Source organism: Triticum urartu, chromosome 1 (assembly GCF_003073215.2).
Source record: "Triticum urartu cultivar G1812 chromosome 1, Tu2.1, whole genome shotgun sequence".
In the NCBI taxonomy this organism is placed as follows: Eukaryota; Viridiplantae; Streptophyta; class Magnoliopsida; order Poales; family Poaceae; genus Triticum; species Triticum urartu.
Window position 1 is genome coordinate 46,380,005 of NC_053022.1, and position 11,964 is coordinate 46,391,968.

The window sequence follows — 11,964 nt, forward strand, 5'->3', positions numbered from 1 at the left end:
TTGAGGAGAAGAGTTGCCAAGCACAATCATGCAAAAACAAAAAAAACATACAACTATGTAAAACCAGAATGCTCTGATTTCAGTTCAATACTGGATCAATGGATTGCTAAGTTTGTTCCTTTCGGTTCAGTTTTCATCTCATCCAACTGTACTACCGTTCTATTTTTTATTTTCCTTGTTCATCTTTCCCATTTTGGAAGTTGGATTCAGGATGCGTGTAATTTCTGGGTCCGGTTCTGTTTTGAATGAGATTCGACTTACTACACCCCATGTATGAAACTAAGATACTGATATCTTGGCAGAAGCCCTTGTTTTATTAAACAAAAAAAGGTAGGGGCCTCCCCTCCCAATATTCTGTTGCTAAAAAACAACATATATCGTAGGTACTCAGAAACATCTTATTACATTTAAAACTCGCATAGACTAAGGTACACAGTAGTATGTCGATGCCTACTCCAGCACGATATTTCACATGCAAAAACTCTCAAACTACATATTGAGACAATATTCTTACCCATTGAACCAGATTAGCACATTGGCACATAAAACCACACAAGCATCTATGTATCTTGCAACATCTTAGTTCCACTACAAACATCGGTATTGGCTGTGCCTAGAAGTATAAGAAGTCAGAGCATTAAGAACAGTTCCGAGCGGAAAATAAAGATAAATGACTAAGAGGAGGCAATAGTGAGACAATTAGAAAGATGGACTGACAAATATAGCTACATCAAAATAGCTCATAATTATTGATGTTCTATAACTCACTCTTTATGCTAGCAATAGATAAACAAGACCATGCAAGAAATATTCATTAACACTACGCACTTAGCTAATTCATAATAGATAATTTAGGTGGTAAGAATGAAAGATATGAATTGGACTAGAATTTTTCTCATGTAAATTCATCCTTGACATGTTAATAGGAGAAAATTATATTTATACCAAAATAATAAGATCTAGTAACACAAAGTGATCTTGGGTATTTTGCCTTAAATAAATGGACCCCAAGACAAGAAATTCAGTTTTACATATGCGTGCCACAAAATAAACCAATCACCTGCAGAAGGTATCATGAACAAATGACAAAAACACTGGTATTTTGGAAAGTATGGATTCAATGGAAGTTGTTTTTATGGAATTATGGTTAATACAAAGATTAAATCAAATAATCATGGATACAAGAATAAAACTAGCTTTGAGGTTGCAAATATGCCTACTAAGTTATATTTATTTGATATTTGATTCAGTGTTCTCAAAGACAAAAGACAACTACTTCAGATAGCAAAGGAAAATGTCTAACTGCTTCCTTTTACCGGAAACTATTGAATACTTTTTAGTTGTGAATAAACATTTAAGAATCACAATAATTGTATTCTAGCAAAATGTGCAGAACATAATCAAATTGGGTTACTCCTGCAAGATAAAGACTAAGTATGAGTAATCACCTGGTGTATAGAGACTCGTGAAAGGATGGTAGTTATTGATATGATGGCCTTCATGAAGTCTTTTGGATTGCATCAACTTAAGTTCAACCATATATACATTGGTGTTCACGTATATAAAAATTGCATCAATGTCTTCAGAGTATGCCAATATATTTTGCGTCCCTCCTTCCTCAATCTGAGGAGGCAGCCCAAGAACGGTACACATTTTAACGGTCTTCTGCAACAACCATGTAGCAACACCATGAAAATCGACATCCATCTGCCATATTTCGAGGTGAGGGTAATACAATATGGCAAGGCCAACAACACCATTCTCTGTTTGAATGATCCGGCGTCTGTCACGGCAAAAATTATTTGCAACCGGAGGCCCCTTAATCAAAGCTAGACTTTGCATATCCAAGTCGAACTTAAGTATGCCATCCTTTGTAGACAACAACCAATAAAGCGCATTACCAACAAGTGACCCATGAGTGCATGTGTCACGGATATGAGACGGAACCTCTATTGAGATAAGATTGCCCCATACACCAGTGTCCGAGGAGTAAACAAAGGCAAGGAGCTTCTTTTCCTTTCTGTCCTTGCACACCAAGACCACCTTGAAGTGGCTGAACTGGTAGGCACCGTGGACGTGGCCCTTGTCGGTGCAGAGCACCGCCCCGTTGAGGAAGCTCCTCTTGAACAATGGAGGAATGGCCACGCAGCGCTGCTCGCCGGTCATGGGGGTCCATACGACGATCTCTTTCCGCATCCGGTCCTTGACGAGGACGCGGCCATGGCGGCAGCTGAGCACATCGTACTGGCGGCCACGGCCGAGCTCGTCGTCGTTGCTGCGGTGGCCCCTGCAGCTTTCAAGCGAGAAGCGCTGAGAAGGGATGCGGTAGGGAGGCACAGGGGTGAACGCGATCTCGTCGAGGCACTCGAAGAATCCAAGGAGCGGCGGCTTCCAGTGGTGCGCACAGAAACGGTCGAGGAACCTGGGGTCGGCGACGAGGCGCCGCCATCTCTTGCAGACTGCGGAGGTGCGTGGCAGGGAGGACGGCCGGAGACGGAGAAGGATCTCCTCGAGGAGATCGTCGTTGTCCGGCAGGGGATCGTGACGACAGAGGAGATCGTTTGCGACGGCGGCGGCGGGCAACGGATCGAGACGACATGGACGAAAAACAACGTTCGCGATCAGGTTTCTCGCGAGGCAAAAAGAACATCTTAAATACTTCCGTGTGCAGATGTGAAAACCAGGAATATAGTAACCCGACGATTCTTTTGGAGTTGCATCCGGACTGGAAACGAATCGGTGTAACTTTCCTGGTTAACTTCCGTGTGCACACGCATGAATTAAACGTGAAGCCCTCATGCCAGTGCCACGTGGCTAAAATTGATACCCCCTCCTTCCATGTGTATACGAAACCATCGTATGTCATAAGTACTACCAAAATAGTGATATTAATAATTTGACCAAGGAAGGACGCGCCGTACTGCGCGAGTTGCGCGCTAGAGGCATTCTTCATCATGTTTCTTGTTCATGATCCAGAGTAGGCCGTGTTCATGTTTTATTTTCAGTTCTGTGCCCCCGTCTTGGTGTTAGCAAGACTATTTATAGTCTGTTATTCACTCAGTTGAAATTGACCGAGGCAATCTTTATAAAATTTTTTCAGTTTTGTTGCTTTTCCTAACACATTTATTTTTATTTTCAACACGATGGAATCCCTCCACGGTGGTTATATTTTCATTTCCAGCTAACCGTATTTTGTACAAGTCCAGGAGGAAGAAGACATGAGACTTAGAGCCCATGGAGATGGAGGAGAACATGACGCTCAGTCCAGCCATCCACGAGAGAGATCATTGCCTTTGTCTTCGCCTCCTTGAACAACAACTTCATTAAGTTCCTTAATGACACATTGTCAAATTCCCCCCTGTAGGGGTGCGATGGTTGATACTGAAAGTCCTGGCTTTCACAGTTGCAGCGTGCCACTGATCGATCCAGGAGAGAGTCGCTCGTCCACATCGCCAGTAATTAAATTCCTACCTTTTATTAAGGCTTGAGCACACCGTGCTCATGAACTAGCTAGGATGGTTTCAGCACCGGATGCGGTGATATCCTTACTTGTAGACAATGCAACAATTCAGCACCGAATTGGTGCCTACTTCAAGCTTTGCAACAATTAGGTATGATCACATTTGAGCTTGCATGATGGTACCGTTCTTATTCTTCAGGTTTTAGTTCCTTTCAGGTCATAGTTGGCAACATGGTTCAGGGATGCATCAGTTAAACATTTTAGGGCTACTATAGATAAGTATTTACGAAAAAGCTACAATACTCCTTCAAGTTAGATTTATACATGAACTGCAAAGAGTTTTATGAATGTATCATTACATTGTTTTGGGTTTACACATGAACTGCAAAGAGTTTTAGGAATGGATCATTATATTGTTTTGGGTTTATACATGAACTGCAAAGAGTCTTACCATGATTTCCTGTACTAAAAAGGACTGGTGCACACTTGCTTCGCTGGAAAGAGTCCCCCTGTTTTACTATCTTTGTTAAGCCCATCGAAATTGGTAAATGATTCGGTTCCTTTTCATCAACTGGAAATTATAGGTCCGTGGCAACACTGCCGGAGTGTGCGCAGCCTACACTGACCAAGAAACTTTAACAAGTATAGACCTGCCTTAAGTATGTATGTAGTCTACTTGTGCATTCATTTTCCCCTTCCCCTTGCATATGAATCCATCTGATCATGTAATTCCATCTGCATTTCAACAGGAGTAGCATATTCTGGTAGCCAAGAGCTTTTGGAAACATCAGTGATCAAAGAGGTCTCCAGCAGAGATAGCAGAGGTGCTCATAAGGAATGAAGAGACAGACATCACACTCAAAAGTCTTACTTATCCAGTTCCTCCAGGGAAAGAAAGATGGCGCTGGCAAAACAGAAAATGTGGACCAGGTGGCCAAAGAGGAAGAACAAGAGAGAAGTGATGTTCCAGACAATCAAGATCAGCAAGATAGGAGGACCAGGTGGCCAAAGAGGAAGAACAAGAGAGAAGTGATGTTCCAGACAATCAAGATCAGCAAGATAGGAGCAATGTGTATACAATGCGAATATCATACAATTAGTGCCAGGAACTTCCAGCAACAATGTATCGTTTTTCTATAACGATATCAATTTTGGTAACAATAAGGTAATCTGGTATCGTGAATTGTGATACAATTTGAGTGCATACAAACCAAGTTATGAAGTGAGTAAGCTGCTATTTCAATGCACAAATACTGTTCAATATAAGCAGTCTACAAGGTTCAAATAGTCAATGTAGTCAAAACTCAAACCTAGTATATTTAAAGGAAACTTAGCATGCCTGGCTTCTATGACACATTCCAAATCAGTCTTCAGTACAAGTGTTCACCCCATTTTCTTCTCGTAGGTCATACTCGACAATTAGGCCAAGATTGTCAACAAACTTGTGATACACCTGGCACCCAGCGCACTGTGTGTGCAGTGCATGTTAGAAAGTAATGAACAGCATATCTCAGAAAATAAATGAGAATAGACATGGACTTGTTTAATATTAAAAAAAAGAGCGCGGTAGGCAGATAAGGTCAGTACTAATATAAGCAAAGCTGCTGGATGTACAATGCAATTAAATAAATACTCTGAACAATTTACCTGAAGAAAAACTGTTCCTCTTTCATAGGCCACCCTGTTTATCAAACGCTCTGTCCTTGCATCACATTTAGTACATGTAAACTTCACAAGCAAGCTTCTTCTAGGAAGCTTTATATCAAAACTAGCTTCCTGCAATATCAGATAAGAAACGTATGTTGTTTTAAAGCCATTCTAGACAACAGGTTAATCCGCAGTATGATGATTCAATTTCAAAGTGTGATTTCATACAGTACAATTTACTATTTTAGTATATAGGAGTATGGTATAAGGATGAATATCTACATCATTAAGCTTTCAGCCTACCCAGTTCAAAAGCTATGGTTTGTGCCAAGTTTTGAAGAGTACATTGCTGCATGAGTATTATGTGGGGGCTGCATAATTAAAATGCCTAAAAGTACAAGACTGAAAGAACCCAAAAGGTACATCGTCTATGATACGTTTAGCATTTGTATTTGAACTGGAATAGGATTGCATAAGCGCACTCAACAAGTGATCTGAACCGGTGCATAACAGGCAAACCACACCTCATTCTAATAATCTCACAAGTTTAAGGTTGATAACGGCGGCAATACTGAACTTATCGTGCATCATTCAGAGCCGTGGCTTGCAAGGTATTGTCCACAGCTGCCTCTTGTGACGATTTGACACCAGGTTGATACATGGATGCGGTTATATATCTCTGTGTTATTAAGCAATATACTGGTAAATTTTTATTTACGATTCAAAGTCCTAGTAATTGATAGATGGAGTAGTAGATATTTGAAGCAAGCAGCTAAATATAGTTCATATTGCTGCCAAATCCACAAACAATTGCAGAATCGCTTACCGTAATTAGCTAGTCCAATTTCATTAACCTAACCACGATTAGCACAAAAGGCAGGCAACACGCAGACAACCAGTTCATCCATAGCCGGGGGGGGGGGGGGGGGGCGGGGGGGGGAAGAGGGGGTTCTCACCGCCGGTGACGCTGCCGAGGCGTTGTCCGGACCAACCTCGCCGGAGCAGGCACAAACATACAGTCGCCTACGACGACATGAAACCCTCAGGCTCCTGCAAGGAGAGCACACAACCAACCTTATTAGCTCAGGCGTCGTTGGGGGAGCTGAATCCGACAAGGGCAAGAAGCAAGCTAGTACCTGGGAGCGGGCGTCCCGGGCATGGGATTGGAGGAGGCGACGTGAACTCGTGACGGGGGTGAGCTACGGGTGAAGGGGCTCCCCGGGAACGGCAGCGCCGCCGCCGCCGAGCAGCCGTACGCCGCAGCCGTCGTCGCCATCGGCCGGCCGGTGGCTACTGGATTGGACTGAAGATAGAGAAATAGAAAACGCGAAGTTGGACCGTTGGATTGATGATGAATGGCACAGATCGCAGTGCTGGGATCCGTAGTACACGCAAATGAGGGGAATGCTTGTATGCAAAGAGGTCCCTCGTCTTTGGTGAATTTGCTTCCGCCGTCCTCCTCCTTCAAGCCACAATCACCCACCAGGCCACCACTCCCGCCTATCTCCGCACTGCTTCCCGACGGCGGCGGCGCTGCTCCAGATCTACGGCCAAGCGCACCCCTTCCCTTCCCTTCCCCAACTACTCCCGCCGAAGGCCGCCTACGGGGCAACCCGGCCCCACATCATCGAACGGGAACCGGCCGCCGCCGCCGCCACGCCCGGGGGCCGCGGGCGCACCGCCTCCGACACATCTACGGCGGGAGGAGCTCTCCCTGCCCTGCTCGCGCGCAAGCTGCAAGGTGGGTACCTCGCTGCTTCCCCTTCCCCCCAATGCCATTCCGGATGGGATGCATTATGTGCTCGCTACCACATGTTAATACATGACCATGATGCATATAATCATGTAACAAGCCTCCTGTGTATCTGGCAAAACTACAAGGAAGATCAGATCCTAGTTTTGATGGCATGATTGTTCCATGATAATGATATTGTTTAACACCCAACCTATTTAGTGTTGTATCCATGGCAAATGTGACTGTTGAAACAGCCTGTTACATAGCTCCTGCACTATAGGTTTACATAGCTGCTTATTTTGCATCCAACTCACTAGTCTTACTGAACTCGAGATTTGAAGAAAACGAGCATTCTCCAGTAGCCAAATTATTAAGGTAATCTCAAATCTTCCAAAAATTCTTCAGCCACATTTTGCTTAGTTAGCATGCAAACAGTTTGCGCATGAGCACCACCCGGTTGTATTGTCGGTTGATGGTTGTATGTGTTGGTCTATGTTGGTGATAATGATAATGGAATATAGCAAAATGTGGCTTCTCGGTGTTTTTTGGTGATGCTAACGCCGGTTTACTCGTTTTTTTTTTGGAATATACCAACCCGGTTATAACGCCCGGTTGAAGAAGCTTAATCGGTGTTTAACATGTGTCCACCTTGGACTGGTGTTTGCAAATTTCCCCTCGTGATGAATGGAATATAGCTCCTCTGCATCCTCTACATAATTCCTGCAAATTGGTTTATTTTTATCTATTATAGTGATAATGATTTGATCTTATCTGGCACAAAATTGACAACCACTACCATAATCACAATGCTTTGTAAATTTATATGATGCTATATTTTTTGAAGTAAGACCATGCTAACCTGGTTCTCTTGGAAAAAGGGACACGTGAGATTGCATTATATGGTAGTATTACTTGAGAGTATTGTGCAAAATAATGTGTGCTTTGGTTTTTCTCTTACCTTATTTGCTTGGGCTAAATGTTCCAAAGATATGCTGATATTTAAAGGTAATCTTCCTTTTGTGCAGGCTAGAGTTTCCCATAAATAACTAGATGGCTCAAGCTGCAAGGCTGAGTCTAAGAATGCAGAAAGAGATTAAACTTCTGCTCAGCGATCCACCTCCTGGAGTTTCTCTTAATCTGTCTGATGAGGAAAGTTCCTTGCCGTCTTTATCGAGCATTGAGACCAGTATGTACCCCCCACCCACCCATACACACACACACACAGTCATCCCAAACAGTGCCTATATTTGCCATTCCAACTATTTTCTCGTCGATTTGATGTGACTTTTCTACTCATTAAATGAAGGAATTGAGGGCCCTGAGGGAACAGTTTATTCAAAAGGAGTTTTCATTCTGAAGATCCAGATTCCTGAGAGGTTTGTTTTGATTATGATGGAAGCCAACCACCCCTTCCCTTTTTGATTTGAATGTTCTGACAGTCACGCTTGCTGAAATGCAGATATCCTTTTCAACCTCCCAATGTGACTTTTGTTACTCCCATCTATCACCCCAACATCGACAATGGAGGACGCATTTGCCTTGACATTCTAAATTTACCTCCAAAGGTTAATTATGTGAACTGAAACTAATTTATGATTACATGAATTATCTTGTGCATAAAGGTAGTCCTCAATCCCAACAATTTTGTGTATGGATAACGAATACTGATGTGCAGGGTGCCTGGCAACCATCACTCAACATTTCTACTGTTTTGAGAAGCATTGGTTTGCTGCTAACTGAGCCAAATCCTGATGACGGGCTCATGGCGGAAATAGTAAGTACTTGTTTTTGGAAGGAAATGGAAATGCATTTGTTTCACAATCGTAGGCAGATCAATGATCATATCATGACAAAAAATGTCTTCGTAATTCAACCATGCTGTTATTTTTGTTACAGAGTCAAGAGTACAAATACAACAGACAAGTTTTTGACATAAATGCTCAATCTTGGACTCAGAAGTATGCTAATCCGGCAGTAGTTGGCACAAGTGGTTGGAGCTCTTTAGATGCTTCAGTTCAGGTACACAAGCGCCTGAAATTCTAATCTCCACTTTGTTGTGTTCTTGTCGTGAGCTTACTGTGTATACTGATAGGCACAGACCATGAAAATGGAGAACTCACAGAACCTGGAACCTTTGCTGGAAGTTCCTAACAAAGATTGTGAAGGGAGTCGAAAGAAGATGCGGTTACTGGGTAAAAAGTTATCACTAAAATCAGAAGGATCTGAAGAGAATGCCAGCACTCTTAAGCAGGATGTGGTGGCAGGCCACTTACGATCCACGGCAGTATCCACTCTTCCTACTACATGCTTGTCTTATGTTTCTGTCAGACAGAATCCTACTTCCGAAAGTATTTCTGCCAGTGCTGATAGTGGAGTAATTTCAAAGAAACAATACCAAGTAAATAGAGCAAACTTCCAGTTACATGGACAGAGACCTTCTGTTACATTAGAGGCTCCAAACCAAAGGACCAGTGACAGTGTGGAAGGTAAGTTCCCCAATCATCTTCCAGTGTCAGCATCCGATACTAAAGATCATGTCACGCAATCTTCTGGTGATGTCTTAGTGAAGAGTATGACAAAAAGCATTGGTGAATCATCAGGTAATGTGCATAAATCATCAGAAGGCAATAGAACGACTGTTGGGTCACTTGGTCAGACGATGCAACTGAAATTGCTAAAGCCTGAAAGCAAGAGCAATGATCAGAATGAATATATGGCTCCAGATCATCTTTCTTCACTGCCAGGTTTTAATAATCTGCAGAAAAAGTCCTCAGATGTTTCAAAGGAAATTTCTATTGGATGTGCTGATCTGGTTCAAGACAATTCTCATACTGAGCATGTACTTTCTAAAACCCAGTCGGTAATACATAAAGAATACAATCAAGGTCGAAAGAAGCTGAGCTTACTAAGTAAGAGGCTGTCACTGAAATCTGAGCTGCCTGAGATGGACAGGACAAGTGACAAGGGATATAAGCCATCTAATTGTTCACAGGATGATAGGAAGCCTAGTGAACTGCCATTGTCAGGTCCAGTTGCCATAAGCCGAACCAGGGACCTGGGCTTTGTTGATTCACAGAAAAGTTTCAGCCAAAGCAATCGTCCCGTCAAACAGAATGCAACATCTATGAAAAATGTTGTTTCAGACAGTGAAGATAGTGCAGACGAATGTCAGGTCATTGAACCAGGCCTTGTTCAATCACACAAAAGTGTCAGCCAAAGCAATTGTTCCACCAAACAAAATGTAAAGCTGACGGAGATTGTTTCAGATAGCGAAGATAGCGCAGACGAACGTGAAAAAAAACCTTCAAGATCAAGGTTATCGTTGATGAAGAGGCGGTTGGCTGGAAAGCTTCGAAGTTGATTCCATCCGAAAACGTTGTTGTCATGTAGAGGCTTTGAAGATGAAGATGTCCCATTAGTAACCAGGCTGTTTCTGGGCAGCTCGTGCACGTTTTGATGTTTATATTGCTTTATGATGTGGCGACTGTTGTGGTTGTGTTAGCAGCTAGTCTCATTGGGAGCAACTCTGTTTCTATGTTTTTATCCCTGGTTACGATGTAAAAAGAAACAAGCAAGAAAGCAACGTGCTTTCTTTTTATCTCATATGATGCTTACTTTCTCTTAAAATCAGTTTGGTTAACAATTTGAATACCAATATTCTAAACAATTTGGAAAAAGGATAGCTTGCATACTTGCTTGTTCAGTAAAATTGATAAGTTATTAAATTATTACCTATGCATTCTTGCCATCTAATTTTTCACATCTAATCATATATCTGTGAGCAAGCTCGTATTTACAACTCCATAGTTTCTCCACAGCAAAAAGGGCTTATTGTTCCCTCGTAAGCCCATATATTTCCTGGCAAGCGGTGCATTCTGTATTTGTTTCAGTTGTTTGTATTATTTATTCGTGTTACAATTCATTTTCTTGACAATTTTGTACTGATTGTTTCCGAAAATTACAAGCTGAAAGGTCGCAAAATTTAGTCTCTATGGGACGTCATATAAGATGAGGCGCCCCTGGAAAGTATTGGTTAGTCTGCCTGGTAATATATAAATAACATGTGCTGATGTGCATTTCGGGCAATTTTTTTTTGCGGGTACGGGCAATTATGGTATGCTTGTAGTGTTATTGACAGGTTACTTCCTGCTATTCATGTCCTTTGTCGCTCCTGTTAAACCTTTGCAAGCATGTTGCCCGTATTCTCATTCTGTTAAAAATAGGTTTGCCCCTACCATAGCTGTCCATACGGCGCATCCATCCATTGTAAAGACCTCGGGTTATAGGTGAGTTACACAGGCCAAACACCAAAGTTGAGAACACTTTATTATTTTGGGACGGACCGAGTATTTGTTCTACCCCTGCTCCATATTCCGGCATGCTCTGATATGTTGTAAAACTAGTTTCTTCGACAGTGACAACAAAGAACTCTCCACTTGTGCAAAAAGCTCTGATCCAAGATCCTCCTCAGAATTCTAGCAACACATGTGATTGCTTACCTGCTAAAGACATTCTTTTTTTTATTGTGGATTTTTTTTAATCTATTCATCAAACATCATGGCAGTACAAAAAACACATGAAGCAATAGTTAGGCCTTGAGCATCTGGGGCAAAATCTGTCGGCAATCAATGGTTAGGCCTATTCCAAAAAATCAATGGTTAGGCAGTACGTTTCGAGAGAGCACAAATTTACTCTTCTTTTGGAAACAAATCTGTCAGTTAACAGCTTCTGAGGTAAGTTTCAGTTTCGTCAGGTTTAGGTGTTTGCTTTCTTTCCATCAGTTTTGTCAGTAGAATGTTTTCCTTCAGTTAGCAGAAATAAGCTGAGCTGCGACTCGGCCGTAGTTTGTTAGGTGTTTCTGCGGCCCTGAGCTGATCGTGGGATGAGTAGATGGTCACGGCCGCATCACGGGCGACATGCAGGGAGAGCTGGGATGGCGGTGCTCACGACCCGGACGTGCCTAGCTTTTTGTTTTCAGTTAGTTTTCCTGTAATCGCTGAATAAGGAGCAATTTAGCAGAAAAGCTGTGAGGTTGAACGTGGAACAAAAACTCCATTGTCCCTCTCGTGAGCTCCACCGCTAGGTCTGACAAGTGGCATCAGAGCCGTTTTGTTAGGTCCCC

At 42.5% G+C, this 11,964-nt stretch overlaps 2 protein-coding genes across 4 annotated transcripts; one reads left to right on the forward strand and one right to left on the reverse strand.

The window, feature by feature from the left end:
- Positions 1 to 4,551: 4,551 nt before the first annotated feature.
- On the reverse strand, positions 4,552 to 6,477 carry LOC125545969. The gene is made up of 4 exons (XM_048710042.1): positions 6,244 to 6,477; positions 6,064 to 6,157; positions 5,108 to 5,236; positions 4,552 to 4,928 (listed from the first exon to the last, which is right to left on the reverse strand). The coding sequence occupies exons 1-4, from the start codon at positions 6,381 to 6,383 to the stop codon at positions 4,824 to 4,826; spliced, it is 468 nt and encodes a 155-aa protein (XP_048565999.1). The 5' UTR covers positions 6,384 to 6,477; the 3' UTR covers positions 4,552 to 4,823.
- A 78-nt stretch (positions 6,478 to 6,555) lies between these two features.
- On the forward strand, positions 6,556 to 10,482 carry LOC125545955. Of its 3 annotated transcripts, XM_048710031.1 has the most exons (8): positions 6,557 to 6,848; positions 7,868 to 8,028; positions 8,149 to 8,218; positions 8,302 to 8,407; positions 8,518 to 8,616; positions 8,739 to 8,861; positions 8,935 to 9,328; positions 9,443 to 10,482. In XM_048710031.1, exons 2-8 carry the CDS (start codon positions 7,893 to 7,895, stop codon positions 10,201 to 10,203), a joined length of 1,689 nt encoding a protein of 562 aa, XP_048565988.1. In that variant the 5' UTR covers positions 6,557 to 6,848; positions 7,868 to 7,892; the 3' UTR covers positions 10,204 to 10,482. The 3 variants fall into 3 exon arrangements, with proteins under 3 accessions (XP_048565980.1, XP_048565988.1, XP_048565974.1); XM_048710023.1 differs by having other exon boundaries at positions 6,556 to 6,848; positions 8,941 to 10,482; XM_048710017.1 differs by having other exon boundaries at positions 8,935 to 10,482.
- The last annotated feature ends 1,482 nt before the right edge of the window (positions 10,483 to 11,964 follow it).

Bases quoted from the DNA above. Each gene is read 5' to 3' on its own strand.
- LOC125545969 (XM_048710042.1), bottom strand. From the start codon at position 6,383: ATGGCGACGACGGCTGCGGCGTACGGCTGCTCGGCGGCGGCGGCGCTG. The intron at 6,158-6,243 runs GTACTAGCTTGC...CTCTCCTTGCAG, and splicing joins CCCGGGACGCCCGCTCCCAG to GAGCCTGAGGGTTTCATGTC. The intron at 4,929-5,107 runs GTAAATTGTTCA...CTGCACACACAG, and splicing joins GAGGAACAGTTTTTCTTCAG to TGCGCTGGGTGCCAGGTGTA.
- LOC125545955 (XM_048710017.1), top strand. From the start codon at position 7,893: ATGGCTCAAGCTGCAAGGCTGAGTCTAAGAATGCAGAAAGAGATTAAA. The intron at 8,408-8,517 runs GTTAATTATGTG...ACTGATGTGCAG, and splicing joins TTCTAAATTTACCTCCAAAG to GGTGCCTGGCAACCATCACT. The intron at 8,617-8,738 runs GTAAGTACTTGT...TTTTTGTTACAG, and splicing joins ACGGGCTCATGGCGGAAATA to AGTCAAGAGTACAAATACAA.